Source organism: Ceratotherium simum, chromosome 36 (assembly GCF_057802395.1).
Source record: "Ceratotherium simum simum isolate JZ-2026a chromosome 36, ASM5780239v1, whole genome shotgun sequence".
NCBI classification, from domain to species: domain Eukaryota; kingdom Metazoa; phylum Chordata; class Mammalia; order Perissodactyla; family Rhinocerotidae; genus Ceratotherium; species Ceratotherium simum.
This window is the reverse complement of record NC_141935.1, coordinates 5347374-5373922: the sequence shown is the minus strand read 5'-3', so window position 1 is coordinate 5373922 and position 26549 is coordinate 5347374. Positions and strand designations below refer to the sequence as shown.

Here is a 26549-nt window from a genome sequence, read left to right as displayed (position 1 = left end):
TGCGTTAAATTTACTTATCGATTGTAAGATGCATCTCTATTTCAGAGACAAAAATATATGGAAAAATTCATTTTATATTCAAGAAAATGTATTAGTATATGGAGACTAGTTAGAAGACTAGTTAGTACATGGAGACTAGTTAGAAAGCCACTGCAATACCAAGTGTGTCTTAGGACCTGGCCTGGAAGAGTGACTAACAACATGAAGGGGAGGGGTAGGTGTAAGGGTCATTAAGAAGAAGACTCACTTGCCATTTATCAAAGCCAGAATATTTCTAGACTTATTTTACCCAAAGAAAACTTGAAATGTCTAATACGAAAAATAAGAATGTATTAAAAATTCAATTGTCATTTCCAATTTAATGCACTTAAAATCTATATGGTGGTTGAGTGGTTCTCAAGTTTTAACGTGCATCAGACTCACCCGGAGAGTTTATTAAAATACTGTTTCTGATTCGGTAGATCTGAGGTGGGGTCCAAGGATGTGCATTTATAACAAGTTCCCAAGCAATGCTGATGCTGCTGGTTTGAGGACCACGCTCTGAGAAACCAGTGATGTAGACAATTATGTATATTTTTGTGTGACAACCTTGGCTCTTATTTCACAAAGTCTATGAGACAAGGAAAAAAATCAACAAAAAGTAGTTTTATATATATGATTTTATTGCTAGTAACAGTTCCAAATAAATTATATGCATAAAAATAAATATTTGTTGAATTCATTCAATTATTAATTTAGTCAACACACACACGTATGTATATTGAGTTCCTGCAATGAGTTAGGCATTGTTCTAGGCTCTGTAAAGATAAGAATAAAGAAAGTGATGAAAAAGTCCCTTACATTATGGAGGGAAGAGAGAGGTGTGTATAAAATAAATAAGCAATAGATAAAACATATAGTGGGTTAGGTGGTGATAAATGCAGTGGAGGAGAGTAAAACACAAAAAAGGGAGTTAGGAACTGAACGTTAGGTAGAACGCCCAGGGAAGCCTTGCTGAGAAGGAGACATGGAATCAAGTTCTGGAGAGATGAGGAAGGGAGTCAAGCAAGTGTCTGTGGAATAGCATTCCAGGCAGAGGAACAGCAGATGCAGAGGCCCTGAGGTAAAGAGTATTTGGAATGTTTGAGAAGCAGCAGTGAGGTTGATGGGACTGGAGTGGAGTGAGAAGGGAGAGGAGACACGATAGGCTCAGACTGTGGGGTTGTAGACCATGTAAGGACTTTGGCTCTTCCTCGAAGTAAGATGGAAGTTGTTGGAGAGTTTTGAGCAGAGGATTGAAATGACTTACGTTTTAACAAAATCTCTGCTTGTTAGGTTGAGGATATACTGAAAGGGGTGGTTAGGGTAGAATAGGGTGCCCAATGGAGATTAATACAATAATCCAAGTAAATGGACTATTATTTTACAGGAGAGAGCAAAAGAGAATGATCAAGTTTTAACAATAACACTTTTTTTTTATTCCTTTTAAAATTTAAGATGGAAATTAACACAGAAGAATCATGGATAATGCACACAAGATGAGAGCACACCTTCCCTAACCTGCTCTCTATCGTCCCCTGGTGGGAAGTCTAGATTATTCAGGACAGGTGTGTCCAGAATATTTCTAGCAACAATGCAGTCTTTCTTAGTAGTTTATATCAACCACATCCTTGTGCAGTGTCTTTCACATGCACACTGAAACTTATCCCACCTCTCTGCATTACATGATGGTTACTCATTTAAAATTTCCCATCAAACCTTCTTCTTTTAATAATTTTTCATGTTCTTCTCTGAGCTTTCTCCAATAGTCTTCATCCATGCTGGTGCATAAGTCTAAGAGGGATGTAGCTAACTTTGATGCTGCCATTACACTGGCATTTATCAAAGGCATAATTTGAATTTCAGTCAATGTGGAGATTTGAATCTGGGCTTGGTGTTCCATCTTTTCTAAATATATATATTATATATATGTCTGTGTTCTTGCTGAGGAAGATTGGCCCTGAGCTAACATCTGTTGCCAATCTTCCTCTTTTTGCTTGAGGAAGACTCACCCAGAGCTAACGTATGTTGCCAGTCTTCCTCTGTTTTGTATGTGGGTCACTGCCACAGGACGGCTGACGAGTGGTGTATGTCTGCACCTGAGATCTGAACCCGCGAACCTGGGCCGCTGAAGCGGAGCACGCCAAACTTGACCACTACACCATGGGGCCAGCCCCTCTAAATAGATTTTTTATTCACTAAATCACTTTGAAGGCATCTATGAGAAATCATATGGATAATTTAATGGTCCTGAAAATAATTTGGGGAAAATAAAAGTAGTATATACTATAAAATATAAGCTTATTTCATGAGAAATAATGTTATTTTTATCATTACTATTAGCATTGTTATTGAAAGTTGTTTTACTGAAAGTATATATCTGATTACAAAATTAACACGCAAAACATTTGATGAACGTAAAAAAATTTCTTGTGAATAATCATCAATAAATAGTCCACATTTATATAAATATACTCAATATATAAGACATCAGTTTAAAGAACATTTGAATATTGATTCTGTGAGCACCTACCCTAAATATCTCAAATTTTACTCATCGTATAGTATGCCCATAACAAATATCTTTCAGATCCAAAAGGCAAATAACATGTAACAGCCAACAGAGAAATTTTGAATTTCTCAGATTGTATCTTTATTTTATTGAAGGAAAATGGTTGTTTTTCTATATGCTGTTAATTATGAAATTGATCGTTTTTTGTGTTGTCATATAAAGAAAATTAAACACTTGTTCAGGTTTTTGCTTAGAACTAGGGCCATTTGAAATAGTTTTTATGAAGAAATGAAGCTTCTGGCTTTTGACAAATGTGTGTTGAATGAGTACACAAAATAACATGTTATTCATTCAGCAAATATTTATCACATGCTTGCAGTGCACTGGACATTGTGCTGGACCATGGAGACAGAAAGATGACCGAGACAAAATTTATCCCTGACAAAATGCTCACGGCTGATTCAGGGAGGAGGCATGTAAACAAAAATTACTCTCTCTCTGAACAGACTGCTGGGGCAGCTCAGAGAAAGGAGCCGATGACGCTGCTGAGAGCCAGGAAATGCTTCATAGAAAAAGGCCTACGAGCAGAGCAAAAATGTGTTTCTTTCCGGATGTAGAACTGAAGCTTTTGTCTTCTGGCTGCATTTATTATTGTAATTGTGTGAATAATAATGAGCTAACAGCAAAGGGGAAGAATTGCGGAGATGTTTTACAAAGGGGTGAATGTCTCTTTCATCATATTTGCTTTGGTAATTGGTTTGTGGTTTAGTGAGCTGTTATGAACGACATGCTGCATCTATTTCTCTCCATCTGACGACTTCCAGTGCCCACCTAGCTGTCAGCAGGGTGGATGTGCAGGTCTGCGTGAGGAGGAGATGAGCTCAAAAATTTATAGTAATATGAAGAATGGGTGTGATGGAAAGACTGGACTTCGGAAGCAGGAGACAGGGATTCTGGGCCCAGCTTGATGTTTTCTAATGGTTTGGTATTAATAAATAACAATAGTTCTGAGCTTCCATTCTTTCATTCTAACATATAGATAATGATAACATCACCTAATTCTCAGGGTCATGATGAGAATGAAATGTTTTAGTGAAAGTCTTTTCATAAGCTATTTAAGGCTGTGAAAATGCTGGTTGTCACTATTTTATTATATTCAATTATTGCTACTAGTACCAATACTGTTTAAACCATGTTAACTTATACTTTTTACAGGTATCATTTTCTTATACTCGAATTGCTTTCTTTTTTGACTATATTAGAACTGTACTCAGGAATAGATTAACTGAGGTCATAATCTCTGTGCTGTATTTGTGAATTTAAACTGGAATATTATGATATGTCTAGGCAAAAATTTAATTTCTGAAACTGCTGTATCATAAAAATAAAAGATTCAAGAATTTATTAATATTATAACATTTCAAATATTTGGGAATAACAATGATCCTAATAAAGAGAAACACAAGAAAGATGTTTGTTATGACTAAAACATTATAATTATAGAAGTGTGTAATGTATAATATTGGCATATTTAACATAAAATGCAAATATTGCAATTTTCCTATAATATTCCCAAGAAACTTACAAAATTAAGCAAGATATAAACCATTCATAGAAGTAGTGGGTTTTTCAAACATAACATCTTGGAGACTCTGAAATGGATTACTCCTTAAACTTGATATATGTTTCATTTTTATATATTAAAAAATATACATATACATACATATAAAATATAAGCAGTAGACTGAGGAAGTCATTCTTACTGATTAAGAAAATAGTATTTTAAAATCAAATAATATCTGCATACATGTTATGACATTTATGATGGGAGTAAATTGGGAGGAATAGAGTTTAGAGAAAATGCTCCAGATTTAGAGAAAAATGGCTGGAGAAGAGGAAGGAAGGGTGAGTGGGGGAGTAGAATATGTCCACAGACAATCGTACTCCAGGAAATATCATTAGGTACAGGAAGCACAAGAACACACTCACTATTCTCCACCCTTAAGGCTGACAAAAGGAGCCATTCTTTCTCTTCCTGGAACCACTTCTAATCTCCATGAACATTCTGGAAAGACGGGGATGAAATAGTGTCAAGAACATTCTTAAACTTTCCCTGATGATAAAAAAAGGAGAGAAGAGGACAAAATATGACAAAGATTAAGAAAACTAGCAAAAAACACGTTTAATATTGAAAGCTGAGGTTATTCCAGTTGTCTCTCAGTGAAAGCATAACTTATAGAAACAAAAAAGATTTAGATAGCTATAATAACAAAATAATACAATACACTATTTTAAATAAATAAAATAGCGCATGCTACGCATGAGCTTGTCTTGCGGTTTAGGGTACCCAGGGATCTGGAAGAGTTCAAAGGTCATGAAGACACAAAGCATCTGCCTGATTCCAAGCCCTAATCTACCCAAAGGAGCCGAATCCACCTGAGGGCAGATCTGGCAGGAACTCTAAGCCTTGCCGGGGCCACTCAGGGCAGGCTGGCCTGAGGATCCTCCAATAAGAGACACTTGAGAACCTCGCTGGTCACTGAATCCCTAGGAAGAGACTGAGTCCCTGGAGCGGACCCTTGTGGGAATAATAAAGTGTTAATAATACTTACAAGTAACTATTATAAAATAAATAATAAATATAATAAATATTACATAATAATAATAATAAAAGAATAAATCTATTTTCATATTTCATCAGAATTAATTCATCATTTATAATTACATTGATTTCATATACATTGTTGAAGAAAAATTCTGCAACTAAAACATAACACAACCCCCAGACACTGTTGATTGTAAAATGCATCGTAGTTCCTAAATGTTAAAAATATGAGGGAGAAAAGAGCAGTCTTTGAATTGATGAAATTCAGTCGTCCTTCAGAGATGAATTCCAGGCTTGTAAAGTCTACTTTAAGTGAGTACTTTTTTGTGTGTGTGAGGAAAATTAGCCCTGAGCTAACATCTGTTGCCAATCCTCCTCTTTTTGCTGAGGAAGATTGGCCCTGGGCTAACATCTGTGCCCATCTTCCTCTACTTTATATGTGGGACACCGCTACAGCATGGCTTGGCAAGCAGTGCGTAGGTCCATGGCCAGGATCCAGACTTGTGAACACCCAGGGCCACGGAAGGGGAGGACATGAACTTAACCACTACGCCACCAGGCCAGCCCAAAGTGAGTATTTTTTAAAAGGCATTTTGTTACTTTTTGGTATCCTTAGAAAGGATGTGTCTAAACACAAGAGCCAGAAATCTGATTGGATAAAAACCCAAAGCTGTTCCTGCTGAAAATAAAAAATCCTCCTTTAATCTCTCCCAGCATCTTGCTGATCATTATTGTGCTTGTCTGACACTATTAATCAGAGCAGGAAGTCATCCAGCCTCTTTTCATTGCTCTAGGATGCTGAAAAGATTATAACCATGATATACAAGAGGAGAACATACTGTAAATCTGTAGCTGTAATGGAAACTAGTGCAGCAGCACCTCTTGGCACTGAGGCTTGGTCTGGACTTGGACTGATAACTGTTGTAATTGATACTCCATACATCATTCCTTAAAGAACCCAGAAATAGCATGTATAATTCTTGTTCAAAGGGAACTATTATGCATAGAGGCCTGTTAGATATTAAACATAGGAGGTGGACTCAGACTTAGGATGATAACCCAAAGCTAGAGTACAATTATTTCCAAAGCATGGCTCTGCAGATATGAGAAAGGTGTTCAGAGTGGTCTGTTGTGCACTCTCCCCCAACTCTAATGAGTGATGAGGACAACATCAATGCAAAACCTGCTCCAGACTGATAACGTGTGACAGGCATTATCTTGTAGCACAGACTGCTAACATTGAACTCTAATTGCTGAAAGATGCATATTGATGTGCAAAATCTCTAAATGCTGATCAGAAGTTTAGGGCACAATCATTCAGAAACAATGTTTTGTTTTAAACATTTCCCAAAGCCATAAATTTGACTTTATGGCTTTTGATTTAAAATGGGACCAGGCTTGCAGAAGCATTGAGAAGCTCTGTCCTGGCATACCAGATCGCCTTGCAGGAGAGATGGTACGTTATTCCATAGCTGTGACTTGATCATTCATTCAAAATTCTTTGAGCATTTCGTGTGTTCCAGAATATATGCTAAATGCTACAGATCTTGGTGTTAAAGGACAAAGACTTTGACCTAAAAAACTCACAATTTTGTAGATAAAATGGACAAATAAGCTTGCATTAAATATAATATATACTTTTGTATTATAGAGAATTACGAGAGCACAGTGCAGTGGCACCTAAGGTAGATACAAGCAGTTAAGTATCGTTTCCAGGATCATGTGATACTTGAACTCAACCTTTGGGACCTAGTTAGAATTAGCCAGGGGAAGTAGGGAGAGAGAAGTGGGGCATCACAAGTAAGGGGAGCACCTGTGTGCAGCCTAGAGGCCTGAGAGATAGTGGAGCTGCCGGAACATCATTGTAGGCGACACCAATAGAGTCCACATCTTTTAGAAGCTTCTACAGCATTCCAATGCAATTCTGCTTTATCCTGGAGACAAAGGGGAACTATTTAATGGCATAATTTAATGGTATAATCAGATTTGTATTTTATAAAGGTCACTCTCAGAATTGTAGAGAGTGATTTGTAAGAGAGAAGCCAGTAACAGAGAGACCAGATGAGAGATGGTGAGGGTCTGAATTTGGTGGCAGCAATGGACATGGCAGCTTAGATCCCTTTCCAAGGTAGAAATGCCAGGATTTGGTGGCTAATTAGGATGTGGGAAATAATAACAAGTAAAATGATGCTAGCTCCTAGAAATCTGGCTTGAGTGGCCTGGATGTTCATCCCATTCATTGAAAGGAGAATTTGGGCAGGGATAGGGGCACAGGGGCTCAGAGAAGGTGGACTGAGGAGAGAGAGTTTGCAATTGGGATTGTAAAATGATGCCTGGGAGATAGGTGGGAAGACATCCTATCGACAGCTGAATTCAGAAGGGTAACCTGGCCAAAGTTACAGACTGCTAATGTGTACCTTACGTGACAATGTCACAGGAAAGATCTGCTTCCTGGTTTCCATTAAAGTGGTCACCTGCTTCTCTACCATGGTCTTTTCTCAAACACAAGTAAATAAACAAAACGTTTTTTATTTTTTTCCGATGCACCTTTAATTCCTTGGCCTTTGCTGGAACTTGGCGTTTGTCTGATGAAACCGCTTTCCACACAACCCTTGTTAAAGGGTTCCTCTCTCCTTGATTCTCAGGGCCAGGAGGGAAGGTGAGCTTTCCCACTAAGCCCACTGCTCCTGAGAGACCACTGGTTCATCACTCACTCACCACTTCAACTACTCTTTTCTTTTCCTTGTGAGCAATAACTCACTAACCTCCAAGACATTCCCAGTATCCTCAATGACTTCCCCTCCTCGTGGCTAAGAGCATAGGCTCTGAATTCAGACCGACTCAACCTAAAGTGGCTCCAGCACTTTCTAGCTTTCTGATCTGCATCAAATTTCGTGACTTCTCTGTACTTCAGTTTCATCATGAATAAAGTGGGCATAGTAATAGAAAAATTAATGGGTAATATTTTAAAGATTAAACAAAACTAAATCATATACATAAAATGCTTCAAAACTGCTTTACCACCATATTTACCACGACCTGAGCTTCTCATTTATTTGTTTCCATTGGGCTCTTCATCCTTAGCAGAATCTCAGTCACCCGGCCTCTCTTTACTCATACTGTCCGTCACTCCATCTCTATCCTAACACCTCCTTGGCAAGCCTGGACTTCACGGGGAGCTATTTTACTTATGTGCCTCTATTCTCTATGCCTTCTTGTCCTTAACCTACAATTATTACCTTGTAACTTTCCAGTCCTGGAAAGCCCTGTTGTCTACTTTCTTTTCTCCTAATTTAAAGCCTATTGATCCACCTCAAATATTTATTATCTAATTTTAATTATATATTTATGATTGCTCAGCTGCTATTTGTCAATTGTAGATTTTTTTATATTTAATGTAGTGGCTGCTCCAAATTTTTCCAGTCTCTAGCTCCTATAATCTCAGCATGACATCTATATTTAACCAAATTTGAAGCTATTCCAAATTCCCTTGAAGCGTTATCTTTGCTTTCAATCACTTTTCAAATATTTTTAAATTTTATCTATCCCAAGGAATTGAGGAAGGAATACAAGAAAGAAAGAACAAATAGACTATAGGTATACCGTTCACTGAGTGTTAACTATATCCAGCCTCAGAATTAGCAGCGGCAGAGCAGAGCTCAGTCCTGGATGGTCTGTCTACAAAATCCATGTTCTTTCTATTCTTCCCCAATGAAGGGCAAAGGAAAAGGAGAAGAAGAAAGAAATAGTAGCAGGTACAATTTTTATGATTCCCTAACTCAATATTATAAAAAAGTATTTCATTTATTAGAGAAAGCATTTGGCGCTTCACATGCTTCAACAAACATTCTCTATAAAACTATTTCATTTCCAGCCACCAAGGCCTATATAGTTTTTTCTGTTCTATCATTCTGTGCTGTGTTGGCTTGGGAATTATGTGTAGTCTGATGTGTTTCTAAAGTTCTAAAAGGAAAATGGGACATTGACAATCTCTGTCTTTGGATCCCAGCACCTATCTGGAGTTCTATCAAATTCCCAATTCACTTAGGGTGGGGGTGAGGGGTATGGGGCTTCTACTCCAGCTTCACTTTTTTTTTTTTTTTTTTGGTGAGGAAGATCAGCCCTGAGATAACATCTGTTGCCAATCCTCCTCTTTTTGCTGAGGAAGATTGGCCCTGGGCTAACATCCATGCCCATCTTCCTCCACTTTATATGTGGGATGTGTGCCACAGCATGGCCTGATAAGTGGTACGTAGGTCCGTGCCCAGGATCCGAACCTGTGAACCCCAGGCCGCTGAAGCAGAGCAAGTGAACTTTACCACTACCCCACCGGGCTGGCCCCTCTGGCTTCATTTGTGCTGTATCTTTGACTCTGCTTCTTTCCTCTCTGTGTATCTATCAGAATTTGGTCAGGAAAAGAGAAGTCATTCTATATATTTCAGATATAATGAGTTTAATATAGGAATTATGGGCTTGTACACAGAACAGGCTACATAGTTTGTGGGCCCTAATGCAAAATAAAAATGCAGGGTCTTTTGTTTGAAAATATTAAGAATTTCAACATGGTGACAGAAGAATATTAAACCAAGCAGGGAATCTATTATGGGTTGAATTGTGTCCCCTCTCAAATTCCTGTGTTGAAGTTCTAACCCCTATGTTGAAACACCTCAGATGTGACCTTATTTGAAAACAAGGCTGTTGTAGATGTAATTAGTTAAGTTGAGGTTATACTGAAGTAGATTGGGCCCCTAATCTGACTTGTTTCCTTATAAAAAGGGGAAATTTGGACACAGTCACACATCCAGGAAGAATACCACACGAAGATAAAGACAGAGACTGGAAGATGCTTCTATAGGCCAAAGAATACCAAAGATTGCCAGCAAACCACCAGAAACTAGGGGAGAGGCATGGAGTAGAGTCTTCCTCACAATCCTCAGAAGGAGCCAATCCTGATGACACCTTGATCTTGGACTTTTAGTCTCAAAAACTGTGAGGCAATAAATTTCTGTTGTTTAAGCCACTCAGTTTCTGGTAATCTGCTACAGAAGCCCTAGCAAACTAATACAGAGTCTTTCTAGCTGCAGGGCCCTAGGCAACTGCGAAGGTCACGTGCCATGAAATCCATGAAGCTGGCCCTGCTTGTACAATGGTTGGAAGAGATGAGGGAGGGAAAGACAAAGAAGTTTCCAGGAAAGATTTCAGTCCAACGCCCCCAAATGGGAGGTTCTTAGAAGCTCCTGTGAAGGTGCAGCAATTCCGAAGAATCTGTGGGAAGTTTGCACCCATCCCGTTCTACAGCAGTGGCATGAGTGATTCTCCAGGCTCCTTAGGAAGCTGCTGTGAATCACGTCTGCCCATGTGTGGAACTGATCTGAGCTCTCTCCAGAGAAGCGTGGTTTCTCTTCCACCGTCCAAGTCTGTAAGTGTCTCTCATTGGCAAACTCAAACCATTAGTCATTTGGGGAAGGAGATCTAGGAAAATGTATTTCTTGGTGTCTCTGTGATGCAGAGGAGATCTTCTTAGGAAGAGATAAGGGCAGTGCTAAACTGACAATAGATAATCCAGCATACTTGGCCTGACATGTTTTGCACTTAAAGCTGATGTTTCAATGTCACTTTTCTTGGATTCTAACATGACAGCTTCCCCCTCGGGCAATGGTGACTTTTGACTAGATATCTAGGTTAGGACGGGGTTTGGGAGGAGGACAGGAACAGCCCTGGCGCTTCTCGTACACCTTAGGGGTATAAAGAGGAGATATTCATTGAAGCGAACTCTCCCCACATCAGTTCATATGATCTTTCCATATCAGGAAAAAGAAGGAGAAAAAGAAGTATGATGTAGCAAGTGAGAAAGGAGAAGAAGAGAGTGAAAGAGAAAGGAGAAAGTGGAAAGGGAAGAGAGAATCAAGCCATGAGCCCTTGAAGAGGCAAGAGGAGAATCTGGAGAGTGTGTTGTCAAGAAAAGCAAGATGGCATGGAATGGCTTTGGCTTTAAATTAACTATGTCTTAGAGAAGATGAAAAAGAGCACTCTTCGATTATTTGTCAGGAATGTTTCTTCTCTACCAAAGCCAGCGGGTAAACTTGGGAATCTCTCATCATTTCACCCTTTTTACTTAATACTTTAGGGAAAGGCATGTAATTCTAATCCTTTTTCAAAATTTATATTTTTAAAAATATTTGGCTGTGAGAACATTTCTGAACTTTTCTTGACAGTTAATGACAATTGAGTGAGTAGTTCATAGTGGAACTATTCCTGACGGTCAGAAACTAATGATCTGACATCTTAGGTGACCTATATTTATGTGGAGATGCCACTGTGGACATTAGCACAGTCTTAGTTATAGTGAATCACCAAAGCTAATGAAGTCAGAGGAATTGTTTTCCTCTGTCCTGTACATTCTTCTTTTGGTGCAGAGTTCCTCTTATCCTATGTTTTTTATTCCTTACATTTTCTATTTTCTTTTGTTTCGTAAAGAACTATTAACCAATTCAAACAGACAGGTTTGGTTCCTGGATGAATTTTTGTGAAAGAATTTTACAATTAAGAATTTCCTATTTCTTAGAGAATCAGCCACAGAAGTGCTACTCACTGTAACTGCATTCAGTTTCTATTGCTACATAGAGTTATAATGACGCGGTGCCATACTTAATAACACTAGGCATAAAATGAATGTTTCCATATAGAACGGACCACACCGTTCAGGTACTTTTTTAGTACCTGATTAATTGTCAATTAATTGTATATATTTAATGGCTGTAAGCATGTGACAGTAAACATCAAATGGAAATCCTAGTTATCCAGATGTTTTAGCTCTGAAGCCAAGCATCTGGAAATACAAAAACATCTGGATGACAGACTGTACTTATCACTTTCATCCAGCTATTTTGGCATTATGCACACTTAGACCAAATCACTTTTGTCTATATCGGTAGCAATGATAAGCTGCAATAAGAATCATGTTGCTAAGTGATATTAAGAGTAATACAAATAAATCACCCCAAAGTAAATAGTTATTTGAACACAAATTATATCTAAGCTATTGAAATACATTCTTATATGTGCATCAGGATAACTTTAAAGCCAAAGTGTTTGGACTACAACGTATAAATGAAGCTGCAGTATTTAAAATAATGGTATAGAATGTATTTCTTAAGCATTAGGAAGTAATCTGGGTGTATATCAGATGAATATATGAATTTTGTTTGAATTATGAAATAAAATTTAGAAAAGTGTTAACAAGTTTCAAACCACTGATTTGGCTTTATATCTTAATACTTTCTAGCGAATACAGATTACTGAAATACCAAAGGGCATAATCCAATGGCGTATAGGGAAAGGCACATGGAAAGGTGGGTTAACAAAAGAACTGGACTAAGAGAAGACAGGGGTTGCAGAAACACTGTCCTTTACTAGCTCTGGGGCACAGGCCAGTCAGCGTACCTTAAATGTGTTGGGATGAGATAAAAGAATGCCTATGAGATCACCTTGCCCTGCCCTGCGTATGGTAGGTGTTTAATAAGTGTCAGTTGCCCTCTGCTCAGAGAGCATAATGGGAATCCATTCAGAGAGCATGATGGGAATCCACTCAGAGAGCACGATGGGAATCCAGGTTGACCTGGGTGACCATAGTTCACTCTGCTTAAAGTCATGATAGGTCAGTGTCATTTTAGGGGAGATAATTTTGATCCTTACGGTTTCTGAGTACTAACAAAGTTGCTATATGTGTTAAAAAATAATTATATGAAAAAAAATTTTTAAAGAATTTATCATTTTTGTCTTTCATACATTCTTGAAAAATTGAAACAGGTATCTATTATGGCATTATTTTACATGGCAGAAATAAAGATATTAAAGTATTACTGAAAAGTCATTTCAGAGAGAGAACTAGAATGAGAACACAGGTCTTCCACCAGCTGGTTCAGAGCTCCTTCCCTTGACCTGACTGGTGCCAAGTAAACAGATAAGGAAAATCTCATTCACAGACTGGATAAGAAATAGCCAGGCTTCAAACAGCAGGCCATTTACCTAGCAACAATTACTATTCCACAACTTTCTATTTTTACTGATATAAAATTTAATTTGTAAGTTCTTTTTCTTCTCAAAAAAACAATCAGATTTAATATGCCAGCATCCCTTTTAACTTAGGTGTCTGTAGAATCCAGTCACAGTTGTAAATGGCAGGTAGCATTTTCCATCATGAGAGTGGGCACAAAATCAGGCTATTAACAACTTCTGAGCTATTTGAAAATCCCTCAATATCATTTTAATACATAATTGATTATTCCAAGTTATAGGCACAGAGATAAGGATGGGTAAATATAGATATTCCCCCTTTTGTGTCTTTTAAAACCTGTATATAGATTTGATTATTGTGTATCAGACATTATTTTGACAGATTCAGTAGGGTAGTTTCTTATCTCAGTGTGACTACTTTTGTAAATCTTAAATTTATTTTGCTTAGTAAATAATCTTCATCTACTATTGGTGGGGGAGGGGAATATAGATTTTTTTTTTTTCCCCTGAGGAAGGTTCGCCCTGAGCTAACATCTGTGCCAATCTTCCTCTTTTTTGCTGAGGAAGATTTGCCCTGAGCTAACACATCTATTGCCAACCTTCCTCTATTTTGTATGTGGGTTGCCACCAGAGCATCGCCACTGACAGATGAGTGGTGTAGGTTGGCGCCTGGGAATAGAACCTGAACTGGAGCACACTGAACTTAACCACTAGGCCACCGGGACTGGCCCTAAATATAAATTTTTTTAAATGTAACGTTACCTTAAAATGAAGTGGTTTCTAATAATACCATTAATTACATTAAGTTTAAATCACAAACTGATTTTCTATTTGCAAGTAGTATTTTCCAACACTACAGAAAATTTAAATTTAAAAATGTCTATGCAAAAGGAACACAAGGAAATAATTGCACATCATATTTGTACAATGAATGTTTGTAGAAAGAACAAGTATAGTTTTTTTTCTCTAGGAAACACTTAGTATGTACCAAGTATTGTTAGAAGCACTTTAGAACAAGTTGTATTTATAGTAATAATCCTATGAGGTTATTACACCTATTGTTCCCATTTTCAGGTGAGGAAACTGAGCTGTGGAAAGGTTAAGGAAGTTGCTCAAAGTCACACAGCTAATAAGTGGCTGTGCCAAGATCCCAAGATCCATTTGGCTTTGGAGTCTGAGCTTCTACCCACTGCTCTATGTGAGGCCTAACTAAACTAAGCATTTAAAAATAATTTAAAAACATAGACCAGTCCCTTTTAGGCTTCCAGCAAAAGTACAGTTAGCAGAAACTTTGTTCTAAAAGTGACTTGTTTCCATAGACTGAAAAGTCACAAGCTGTTGTATACAATAGTTTTTTGTACGTAGCAGCTGCTCTGCTTTGTGCAGCTCCCCGCAAGCATGCCAAAAAGTTAATAGCAATTACAATTAAAGAGGGAAATTATTTTGAGTAACATAACATTTGACAAGAGCTTTGGTAAATAAAGCATTGCCAAAGAGCTAAAATATTAACACCTTGTTAAAACTTTTCTTTTTTTCTGCACTGACTTTTTTACAAGGTGTCAACTGTGAATTGGAAGTTGATGAATGTTGGTCCCAGCCCTGCCTAAATGGTGCCACTTGTCAGGATGCTCTGAGGGCTTATTTCTGTGCCTGTGCTCCTGGATTCCTTGGTGATCGCTGTGAACTCCACGTTGACGAGTGTGCCAGTCAGCCATGTCTCCACGGAGGGCTGTGTGTGGATGAAGGTAACAGGTACGTTTTCTCCTATGTGTGATGACTGAGAGAGAAGTCATTGACCAAGGACTATTTGGAGAATTTGGAGATTTTACACCCTTAGCTTAAAATTTTTAGATTACTTTATACTTGAAATGATGAAAGGTTGTAACATTCAGATTTTACTAAAAAATGCATCCTTCGGAGGTCATCTGTCCCAAGAGTGAAGGTTTTCCAAGACACTCTTGTAATAGTTTAGAACTGCTTATATTACAGAAAAGTGGCAGCTTTCCAATTCCATGAAATAAACCTTTTGTAGATAGGGAAGGTGCAAAAACAAAGCTAGGGATTATTCTGTATGTAAATGTAAGTTTGTATCTATGTGATAACAAGCATATAAATCAAATGGTGAAAAACAAATCCTTTAGGAATTTTATATAAACAGTGTTGGAAAGGGCAATGATATTAAATAATTTCTATCTTGAATTTCCAGGTGTTTGAGGGAATTGGGTGAATACTTTTGAAAAAGCAGAATGATGAGAAGTAGCCATGTGATTCTGCTCCAAATCAGATTCAATCATTGCTTTTCAGTCAAAAAGAGCAACAATAAATTATACCTTAATATGATGGATATAATAAATTTAGTTTATGGTAGTTGAGTTTATATCAAATATTTTGAAAAGAACTTTCTGGTATTTATTTAAGCCACAAGTATTGAGTTATCAAATGCATGACAGTTTCTAAGAGCATCAACACTTAACAGTGTCTTGTTGGATCCTTCAACGGGTCGGTGGAAGGCAAGATGGGCATTAATGTTCCCATATTACAATAAGGAGGCTAACGGTCAGGGAAGTTAGGTGACTCCCTCAAGTTCACACAGTTAATTCTCTGCAAAAGGAAAACTAGAATCCAACTTTCCTTTATTTACTAAATAAGATATAATTTATCCAAAATCTAAATTTCAGAATGAATCAGACTCAAAAGGAGAACAATAAAAGGCATGTGTGCTTCAAATATAGCCAGAAAATAATATGATTTTAAATAGAGCAATGTGGTTGTATATTTCTCTTGTAAACTATAAAGCATAACCATTAACCACATTCCACATCTTTCCTCTGACTTTCAGTTATACCCAAATCAGTCTCCGGTAGCATGAATCTACATTCCTGGAGGCAGGTAACTGGCCAGCACATAGATAGAACAGAATGGAAGTTTCCACACAAGAACTCTAGTAGAAAAGAAGGAGGCTATCCCATTGATACTTTACTGTCTCCAGAAACATCAGGACAGAAATTACACAAAGCTTTTGATTCCTATGGAAATGCAAACAGAATGAGGCTGAAACCCTGCCACCTTTCATCTCACCTGAGTGTGCCATGAATAATTTTTCTATTTTACCCTTGTCTCTCTTATTACCTAAATTTTGAGAAGAAAATCATAAGGTCAACAGATATGACCTGACTTTATTTTCACACAACAAAAAATTTGCTATGAGGTATGTGGGAAAGTCAGAAACTATACACGAAATAAGGTTCTTGCATATCAAAGGAATTATGCAAATGAAGTCTCTAATTCCACTCGGTCCGCTAGCCAGCCTTCAGTACAGAGCTCCTATCTCTAATGTCTTACCTAGAGTAGGTCTGTTACCAAGCAGCAGGCTCATTCTGCTTGCTTTGAGACCAGCCAATAAGTCAAGAGGCAAGTCAGTGGAGTAAAAAGGGTTTATTCATTTTTGCAAGCAAAGATGGAAGATGGTGGACTCGGATCCTCAAAGCCCATCTTCCTAGAACAAAAATCACAGAGCAGTTATACAGGGGAGTGGACATGCAGTCTTGCACAAAGTTATTCGAGGAATGCAGTTTCTCCAGACATCTGTCTTCAAGTGGGTGATCTCAGTTTCCAATAACATCTCACCTTTCTTTCTCCTTGATGGAGGCTCCTGTTTCCAAAAGACTGAACATGTGTCAGCAACCCCTAACTATTGATTTTATCTAGAGTAGGAGACAAAGGCAAAAAGTTAATAATTCTTTTAGTTGAGTAAAGGTTTCTGCCTGTGTGGGTGATGCCAACAGGTTTTTAGTAAGTACTTTTAATTAAATAAATGGAATAGTGAATCAAAGATTTCTAACTAACAATACGTATAAAAATTATAGTCACTTATTACATTTGCTAATATTTCCATTTTCTCAGTGAAGTCTTAATATCTGTGTTTGGTGGTAAATATCCACAAAGCCATGGTGGACAGGACTCTAACTGCTTTGTAAATTCATAGGTATCCTTTCTTGCAGACCCTCATTTATCTGAGCCAAGTGGGCAAGTTCACGTTTTTACAATACTAAATCCTCGAGGGGGTCTCATCTAAATTAAAACCCTCCTCTTAATAAAGTCAATAACTTTCCCCATCAGATTTGTATTTTGAGTCTGTCAGATGATCCCACTCGATCAATGAATGATTCAAAATTGCAAGACTAAAATATTATTGTAATCTAAAAATAAGAGAACTTAAGTCATAATTCATTTAATGAGGGTTTTCCTGGTTTTTTCCACAATTAATTGTTTCATTTTTCATAAAGGACCTTATTAATGGACTCTCTATGTAAAAGAGTCCCACGATGGTATAAATGATTCTCTACTGCCTTCACAAATATTAACAACTTTATTAAGTATTATTTAGTAGCAGTTTATTCAGTACTTTCTGATGCTTGAGATATTGTGTTTATTCTTTTGTATGTACATTGAATTATCACAACAACCCTGTAATGTAGGTACTATTATCTTCAATTTATGGATGAGTAAATGGAAGTAAACAATCATGGTTTCCAAATAATTTTTCATGAAGCTGTACTATAAATAAAAAAATAAGGTATTAACATAGAATCACATAATGCATTCAGGTCTACAGAGATAATTCCCCAGGGTTTTTGAGATAAGTATTAAGACCATGCCATGGGTCTCGAGTTGATGGACAGATGAAGAGATAGGATAAAGATATTTGATCTCAATATGACCAAGACTTGATGTGAAAATTTCATTTTACTCTCCAGATATAGCTGTCACTGCACAGGGAGTGGATTTACAGGGACACGTTGTGAGACCTTGATGCCTCTATGTTGGTCAGAACCCTGTCACAATAATGCTACATGTGAGGACAGTGCTGACAATTACACTTGTCACTGCTGGCCTGGTAAGTGACAAAATATCTTCCACCAATTTTTTTATTTTTTATTTTTTGCTTAGAATAGAAACAAATCACTTATAGCAAATAGAAACTAAAAATTCTTATTTTTAAAGGTTTAAAACTAACTCTTGCTTCTAGTTATCATTGTTTAACAATTTTATTCCTCAGTGCTCACACATACCTACTGCTACACTATGCGTTGTCTAAAGTAGATTATCAAGCTGCCCAATGGTAAGAACCTTCTAGAAGAATCAGAGACACAAATCAATGGAAGGATCAACTTCAGCGTGGTCTTCATGGAGAAAAATTCACTGGAAGATGTTTTCTTTTCCTCCAAGATGTTCTCCTTGACACCTAGAATATATTGAAACCTATGAAACAATGTTAAAATCCTAGAAGCCTCTATTATAATTCACGGAGTCAATCAACCTAATAATGATGGTCCCCATAAAGGGTGAAGAATGATATTCCGGAAATAAGAGTATTCTCCTAGGCATTTATAATGTAAATGAGAATACAAGTTAAACATACATATACCATAACTAAAAATTACACATAAAAGCTAATCAGACTTGAGTGTAGAGGTGATACCAGAATCAGCAGAAAATAGTAGTATGACTTGAGTCAGCAGGCCATTTATAAATATTGATGTTAATTTTGGCAAACAACCTTCTTGACATACTTTTAACCTAATTCTCACTAGGATTTCATTGATAGAAACGAAAGATTTTTATTTATTATTATTTTTTATTTTATAAAACCTTAGTGGAGTTGGGGGTAAGGAGGGAACAGTGGGTGGTCAACCTCTTGGCAACGCTCATCATTAAAGTTCTGACTCAGGAGGAAGCTGGCAGCCAAGTTCTCATTTTATCACAAGCAAAGTAGGCCTGGATCACCAGGCTCTCTGGGCAGCCTAGGGCCTTCAGCCTCTCTAGAGGATCTTTCTCCTGCAGCATCACTGGATGTAGTTCACCTTTGGGCCCTCCTCGCCTGTGGCACCCCCCTCACCCTCCACGTCATAGATGTCTGCTAGCTCCCCAGGGGACTTGTACAGCATCTAGATGAACTGCTCCTTGTGCCAGCTAATTTTCTGCAAAAGAAAATTGATCCACTGGGGAAAAAAATGATAAACTTATGATTACTCAAAATCTAGTTGTTTTCAGCCTACTGATCATTGATTGCCTTCTCCCCATTCACTTAATTGTCTAAGGAAAGGATAATCCTATGGTTGGGGAGGAAACTGAAATCAATCCAATTGGTAGTAGCCTCTGATTGAAAGACATTCCATTGCCTAAGGGACATTTAACATGCTTTGATTAAATATATTTTGTAGGTAAACAAACAAAGAAACATGAAAGTATAAAAGAAAATTTCGAATTCTTCTGTGGCTCAGAAATCTATTTATGTCATGTGTCTTCCCACTTCCAGATAATGAGTAGGGTATATTTGCTATCCTTTGGTTACTGGCTTGACTTAAATACTGAAATTTTTCCAAAACGTGGTGTTCTACATTCCCAACATTGACAAACACTCAACATTCAATCAACACTCTGGACAGGACATCTGTTCAGAGGCAGGGAGTAGAGTTGACAGTTTGGGAGTGGGACAAGTCCACCATTTATTAACTGAGTGAACTAGGGTGAGTTACCTCGTAATTGTTAAGTTCCTTATCTGAAAACGAGGGATAAAAACACTTCAGTCGTAGTATTGTTGTGAAGAGTAGAATTATAAAAATAGAGCCTGGCACATATTAAGTACTAAAAAAATGCAACTATTAGTACATACTGGTTTGTACACCAGGAGGTGAGAATTACATTTGGGAGAGGGTTTCTGTTCTCTAGGGTGTTTGTAGTGGAGTCAGGCAGTTAAGACCTGCCTGAAAAAAGACAAACCAGTATGTGTTCTATTCATTTGGTGATTCAATCATTTAAACCACATGTTTTTCAGTGCCAACTACATGTATCAGGGAAGGATCTGGGAATGAAAAGGACATAGTCCCCTCTTCCAAGGAGCTTAAATTCTAATAGAGATATAGTGTGAACAAATTGTGTATAGTACACATTTTTGATACAATAAAAAGGTATAATGAGTTCCTTAAAAGGGACTAAGGGAAGGAGAAGGACAGGGATAGCTTAACCAAGGAGGCACTATTTTACAAAACTTGAAAGATCAGTAAGCACATCCCAGAAATGTACTCACTAGCCTTGTAACGTTGGACAAGTTCCTTTACTGCTCTGAGCCTCAGTTTCCCCATCTATAAAGCAGAGATGATGATGATAATACCCACCTCATAGAGTTGTTTTGGAGATAAATCCAGTAATGTATATGAAGCTCCAAGCTCAGCCTGGACCATAGTAGGCACTCAATAGATGTTAACTAGATACCAAAATTAGAAGGTTGTCCATTCTAGGCCCTAGGCCTTATTGAAGGAAAGAAGAGAGGAGGGAAAGGAAGGAAAGAAGGAAGAAAGAGCAGCAGGCACACATGGAAAATAGCATGTCCAATTGTGGAAGCTGATTGTTCAAAAATGCCAGACGAAGTAGGGCTGGTGTAGAGAGACAGGGTAGGGAGCAAGACAAGACGGAAGCCAGATCACAATGCTGCTTGTCTGCCCTGCAAACTAGCGGACAGGGGAGTAACATAATCTGACCTGTTAATTCAGAAAGAGCTCTTGGGCATTGGAACGGGAGGTGACTGAGGGAATTAAAACCAAAGGCAGGGAATCTAGTGAAGGAGTTCTGTGGTAGTTTAAACAAGAGATGAGCCTGTTTTCCACAACTGAGACTAAAGGGTGAGGGTGGACTTGAGGGAATGGATAGCTGTGGGAGTCATTTAGGAGGCAGAAATGATGTGGGGACTAAGAAAGGGCACAGTTAGGACAGTTCTGAGTTTCTTTCTTGGGTCACTGCAGGGATAGAGATTTTGCCTAGACAGAAAATTCAGAATGTCTTTAGACCCTATTCTCGTTGTATATGAAGAGATTTAAGGCTACAAACTACTCTAGATCTAAGAAAAGGAGACCACTCCTTTAGATGGCGGAACCACTGCCACTGAAGCAATGGCAAGAATCCACTGCTATAATTGCCTAGGGCCCTCATTTCAAAAGCAATTAATTAAAGAAGTGTCAATCACCTTAAATGCTTATCTTAAAAGTTTTCCTGCTATCCAGATAAGATTGGATTTGTTTAAAAATAGAACAAAACATAATATAAGAGCTCTAGGGACTTGATTCAGTATCATATTGTTTCTTTGTACAGAGTTTTATAGAAAAACTTGTTAAATGTATTGAATGGAGCCTTCACTAAAGGAGTTTATTTATATACATGCTTAAGGGGAACAGCAAACAAAATCCTTTCAGGGCCCCAGGGGTTGGGACAGGACTGGCAAGACTATAAATCAGAACCTTCCTAATGTTCACGCTAGGAATAAGATAATGCATGAGCCAGAAAGCAAACAAGGATTTATAGAGGTTCTAAATTACTTCCTACCTGGTCTGTGTGTGAGTCTTGAGATTTAGAATGAGAAGAAAATTGAAAGTAGTCCAAGCTTTCTTCAATAAGTCCTCCGTAGCACAACAAATACCAGTTTATAAAAACTTGTTGTGAAAACCATTATTTAAGTGAATATTTGTATACTCAAGTATGAAATAAGAGTATTTAAAGAGTAGATGTTCAGCTTTAAGAGACTGAGGGTCACTGCAAAGAATTGGGGGATCTTGATCTACATATGCTTTTAGTTTCCTTTTTCAACTATAAGTTTCTTCTTCAGATAGTTGAGAAAGACCCAAGGGTCATATGTAACAAATGCAGTATACTGTTGAGCAACAGAATTTATGTTGTGGTTATAATTTGACATATGGCCCCATTTAGGTTTTCATTAAAATTATAAAATGAGCAATCACATTGTATTCTCATTATTTGCTTATTAATAGTCAATTCTCTAGTTTATTTGCTAAACTAGGATTATAATCTAAATTGTTGATTAGTACTATTTGAATCTCATTCAATCATTGATTGAAGGTCTACTCCTTACGTATTGCTCAGTACTGGCAGGGTGAATAAAAAGACACAACCCTTGCTTTTGTGGAGTTCATAGTCTGTTGAGGGAGAAAACTATACATAAAAATAAATTCACAATAAAAATTATTATAACAGTAATGAAAGAAAAGAATAGGGTAATATGAGAGGATACAAGAGGTTCTTATTTAGATCTGTCCACAAGGGAATGTCATTCTGACAAAGAAATACGAGCCTGAAAACTAAGTTAGCCAACCAAAGTCTTGGAGGAGAGTTTTCTAGGAGAGGGAACAGTGTCATAAAGACCCTGGGGTAGAAGACATTCTAGGCATAGGAAAGTCGAGATGGGAATGGGACTAGGTAAGAAAGAGCATTTTAGGTTAAGGATTTTGAATTTTATTCTGTGTGAAAGGGGGATTTTAAAGTAAAGAAATACCATGATTTGATTGATAAGTTTTTAACTTTGGATTGTAACTTTTATTTTAAAAACATACTTCTCAGCAGTGTTGACGTTATAAAGACCCTTAGTTGACTGTGAAGTCACTTGTATTATAAGTCAAATTGTGTTCCTTGAGGAATTTCATACATCTCTCTCGCCATCTCACAAAACAGCTTATGTTGTCCTGGTCCCGCTCATCAGCTTTATATTGCATCCTACTAAATTTACATTTGCATCCTAGCACTATACATAGTATATAAATACTCTTATAAATCAATGAGAAAAACAAGCTAATGGAAAAAGAGGAAAAAAATATGAAATGGTAAAACAAAAAATCCAAACAATGTTAAATTCAATAGTAACTGGGGAAAACATAAACCAAAACAACAATGAGGTATTAATTTTTATCTAAACAACAGGTGAAAAATTTTGTTTGGTGATAGCAGATGTCGTCAGGGGTTTGGAGCCACATGCACGCTCGTCCAGGGCTGGTAATTATGTAAATGGTACAACTGCTCTGAGGTGTTTACAGTATCTGTTAAAATAAACAATGTGCACAACCTATAACCCAGAAATTCCACTTCCAGGCATGGACCCCGGGGTTATCCTCAGACGTTTACACAAGCATGCATATATAACGATATTCACTGCCACATTGTTTGTAATAGCAAAAATGTATGTAAACCCAGTAAGGGAATGATTAAGCTATGGTGCATCCATATTATGAAATACTTGGCAATAGTTAAAAATTATGAGTTAGATCTATATTACTAACATGGGTAGATTCTGCAAAGCAGTTGCAGAAGGATCAAAACAGTACAATTCCAGTTATGTTAACACACACACAATAAAACTATATATATATATATACACACATATATATATATTTTGACAGGTGCACATGTGTGTAAAACCAAAGAAATAGTTTTGGTAGGTAATAATTTAATATGTACATTTTTTATAAAGTACTAATTCATTCATGTTTTATTGTTTTTATTCTTGTCCCTAATAAAATGACCCAGCTAAATTCATTCAAATACAAAATAATTTTTTATTCCAACTCACTGAGTGTTGGGAAACTTTACTTTGAGTTTTAAGAGAATTTAGAGGGCCGGCCCCGTGGCTTAGCGGTTAAGTGCGCGCGCTCCGCTGCTGGCGGCCTGCGTTCGGATCCCGGGCGCGCACCGACGCACCGCTTCTCCAGCCATGCTGAGGCCGCGTCCCACATACAGCAACTAGAAGGATGTGCAACTATGACATACAACTATCTACTGGGGCTTTGGGGGAAATAAATAAATAAAAATTATAAAAAAAAAAAAATTAAAAAAAAAGAGAATTTAGAGTTGGCTATGTGGATACTGCTTACTTTTCAGGTATTTTCTTGAAAAATATTTCATTTTTTATTGCTACAAATTCAAACCATTGGAATCTTTGAGGAATTGGAGTCGTTAGTTAAAAGCTTCAGGCTAAATCAAGGTTATCCTGAAGTCCCATTTTATTGTCGCTTAGTAATCAAATCTTTGTAAAAAATATTGGCCAATATTGTACAAGTGATTCCATTGCCACCACTGTTTATGTTCTTGGAAGCCTCCTCTTAGCAGATTCTCTTTGCTAGCTCCTTGAGGGCAGCAGGTCATTGTTAATTGGTGTAGCACAGCTGTCAGCCTCCTTTTCAGACATATGCTCTACAGTGGAGGGGCTTTGGCTCAGCAGTTTCTCTGAACTTCTATCCCTCAGGATACACCGGTGCCCAGTGCGAGACGGACATCAACGAATGCAGTAGTAATCCCTGCCAGTCTGAGGGGGAATGTGTGGAGCTGTCCTCAGAGCGACTGTATGGACGCATTGCTCAGCTGCCTTCTTCATTCAGCTACCCTGAAGCTTCGGGTTATGTCTGTATCTGTCGGCCTGGGTTCACAGGTGAGGCCAAGGGGAGGGGAGATGACTGGACTTGCTGGCGTCTTATGGCACAGCATGCATTTAACCAAATGGTGTATTAGCAGCAAGATCTGTGCTCTGTAAACTCTATTGCTGTGGTGCAAAGGGTCCCCCTTGTGGGCATGAAAAATATCGTGTCACATATCATACTTCCTCAGATCGTGAGGAAAATATTAAAAAGAGGGATAGAGGAGGTGTGTGAAAGGAAAAATATTTTTATACATTATACTGGGAATTGGAGCCCGACTCAAATTCTCTACCTTATAAACAGAAAATGTTGGAATTTATATGTTATTAAATTTTATAATGATGTTAAATTTTTACGTTATTCAAATTTGCTTAGAAAAGTTAACAGACTTATTTATATTTACACTGAGAACAATTATCTAATCTCAAGTAATCTTCCTCAACTATTCTGTAGCTAAAGTTGTCCCATATATCACATTTAAATGACTCCATCTTTTCTACAGCATTCTTTTTTTTTTTTAAGCTTTGCTGTTTAGTACTTTTATTTATTTTTTTTAATTTTTTGTTTGTTGCAGAGGAAATGTGCAAACAGTTGTGTTCGTGTCTGCTTTCATGTTCTGAAAACTTCCAGAATTTTGGAGAGAGTTCCCATATTTGATAATGAGTAGCAATTTACCTACAATTGCCTAGGTACCACTGAGAAAACTAATTGCAATCTAATAGATTTCTATCTTCTTTCTTTTTCAATAGATTAAATGATGCCTGGGGAAAATATTTCAGTTGTTAGTGAGGATTTCTGAGGAAAGTAAATGAGGAATAAGACAAAAAGAAGGGTCTATTTACACTTAGTATTCTCTTTCTTTCAACGTTTCAGTTCTAAAGTTACATGCTCTTTGACTCATGGCAGTGTTCTCTGGAAGGCTGCTGTAAAAGATGTCATTTTCTTATTCACTGTCCCTTCTGTGAGAACACATAGGAGAAAAGCTCTTCAGTGTCAGTCGGGATAAGTAGTATTTTTCCTGAACAACTTCTAGCTTGCATGTTTTTTCCCTTAATAAAAGGCATGCAAATAAATCTTGATAAATAGTAAAAAGCATGAAATAAATCTTGGAATATATCATATTTCCCAATCATGTAGGCTGCTAGAAATCTTATAGGTAAAGTGGAGTTCTACAAGCATATAGCTGTTTCTGGAATGTATTTATGTATTTACCTCACCCCCGGGATTATTTAAATTTCCTGTTTCTGTTTCTTATGGTTGTCTTTTTTTTTCTTTCTAAATTATTTGGTCTTAGTATAGTGTATATTTTTGTCAGCTACTTTAAATCCTTCTTGGAACAAGGTAGAGTGGTTATATTTTTTTTTTTTTTGAAATATTGGGTTTAGGGTTCATAAAGAGGATACTCTATCAAAGTCAGAGGCCTTTGCTAATATTGCCTTATCGGATAAAAGGATATGGTTGACCAATGAATCTGCAGATCCAAACAGGAGAGGCAATGGAATGTTCCAGAAAAGTGTGTTGGACTTGATTTCTGAAGAGCTGCCAAGAATGATTTCTATGAGTCAAGAAGTCTTGGATGCCCCAAATCTCCATAGGGTAATGAAATAGTTTATTTTTTACTCATATGAGTTCCAAAAGTGGGTTCTCATGATCAATTGTCCTCCAAATAGTGATTCAGGCTCATAAGCTCCTCACTTTTTTGTTGTTTTTTTTTTCCATCTTGAAAATGTGGCTTTCAAGTTTGCCATGCCCTTCTGAATGAAAATGGAGCATGGCATCTAGAAGATTTTTATGAGCCAAGTGCTCAAAGTTCAGTTTATCAATTATTTCTTTCATGGATCATGCTTTTGGTGTTGTATCTAAAAAGTCATCAACTTACCCAAGCTCGTCTAGATTTTCTTCCATGTTGTCTTCTAGGAGTTTTATAGTTTTGAATTTTTTTTCCCCCCAAAGGCCCAGTAGATAATTGTATGTCATAGCTGCACATCCTTCTAGTTGCTGTATGTGGGATGCGGCCTCAGCATGGCTGGAGAAGCGGTGCGTCGGTGCGCGCCCGGGATCCGAACGCAGGCCGCCAGCAGTGGAGCGCGCGCACTTAACCGCTAAGCCACGGGGCCGGCCCAATATATTTTTGAATTTTACATTT

General features: G+C 37.5%; 1 protein-coding gene across 1 annotated transcript in view; it reads left to right on the top strand.

Moving 5' to 3' along the window:
• Positions 1–26549, top strand: part of CRB1 (crumbs cell polarity complex component 1) — a 198869-nt gene that overhangs the window by 60507 nt on the left and 111813 nt on the right. The window contains exons 3-5 of the mRNA XM_087424347.1: positions 14708–14903; positions 17909–18048; positions 24235–24417. Of these exons, the coding sequence (XP_087280473.1) occupies positions 14708–14903; positions 17909–18048; positions 24235–24417 (519 nt within the window). The remainder of the gene's footprint in view (positions 1–14707; positions 14904–17908; positions 18049–24234; positions 24418–26549) is intronic.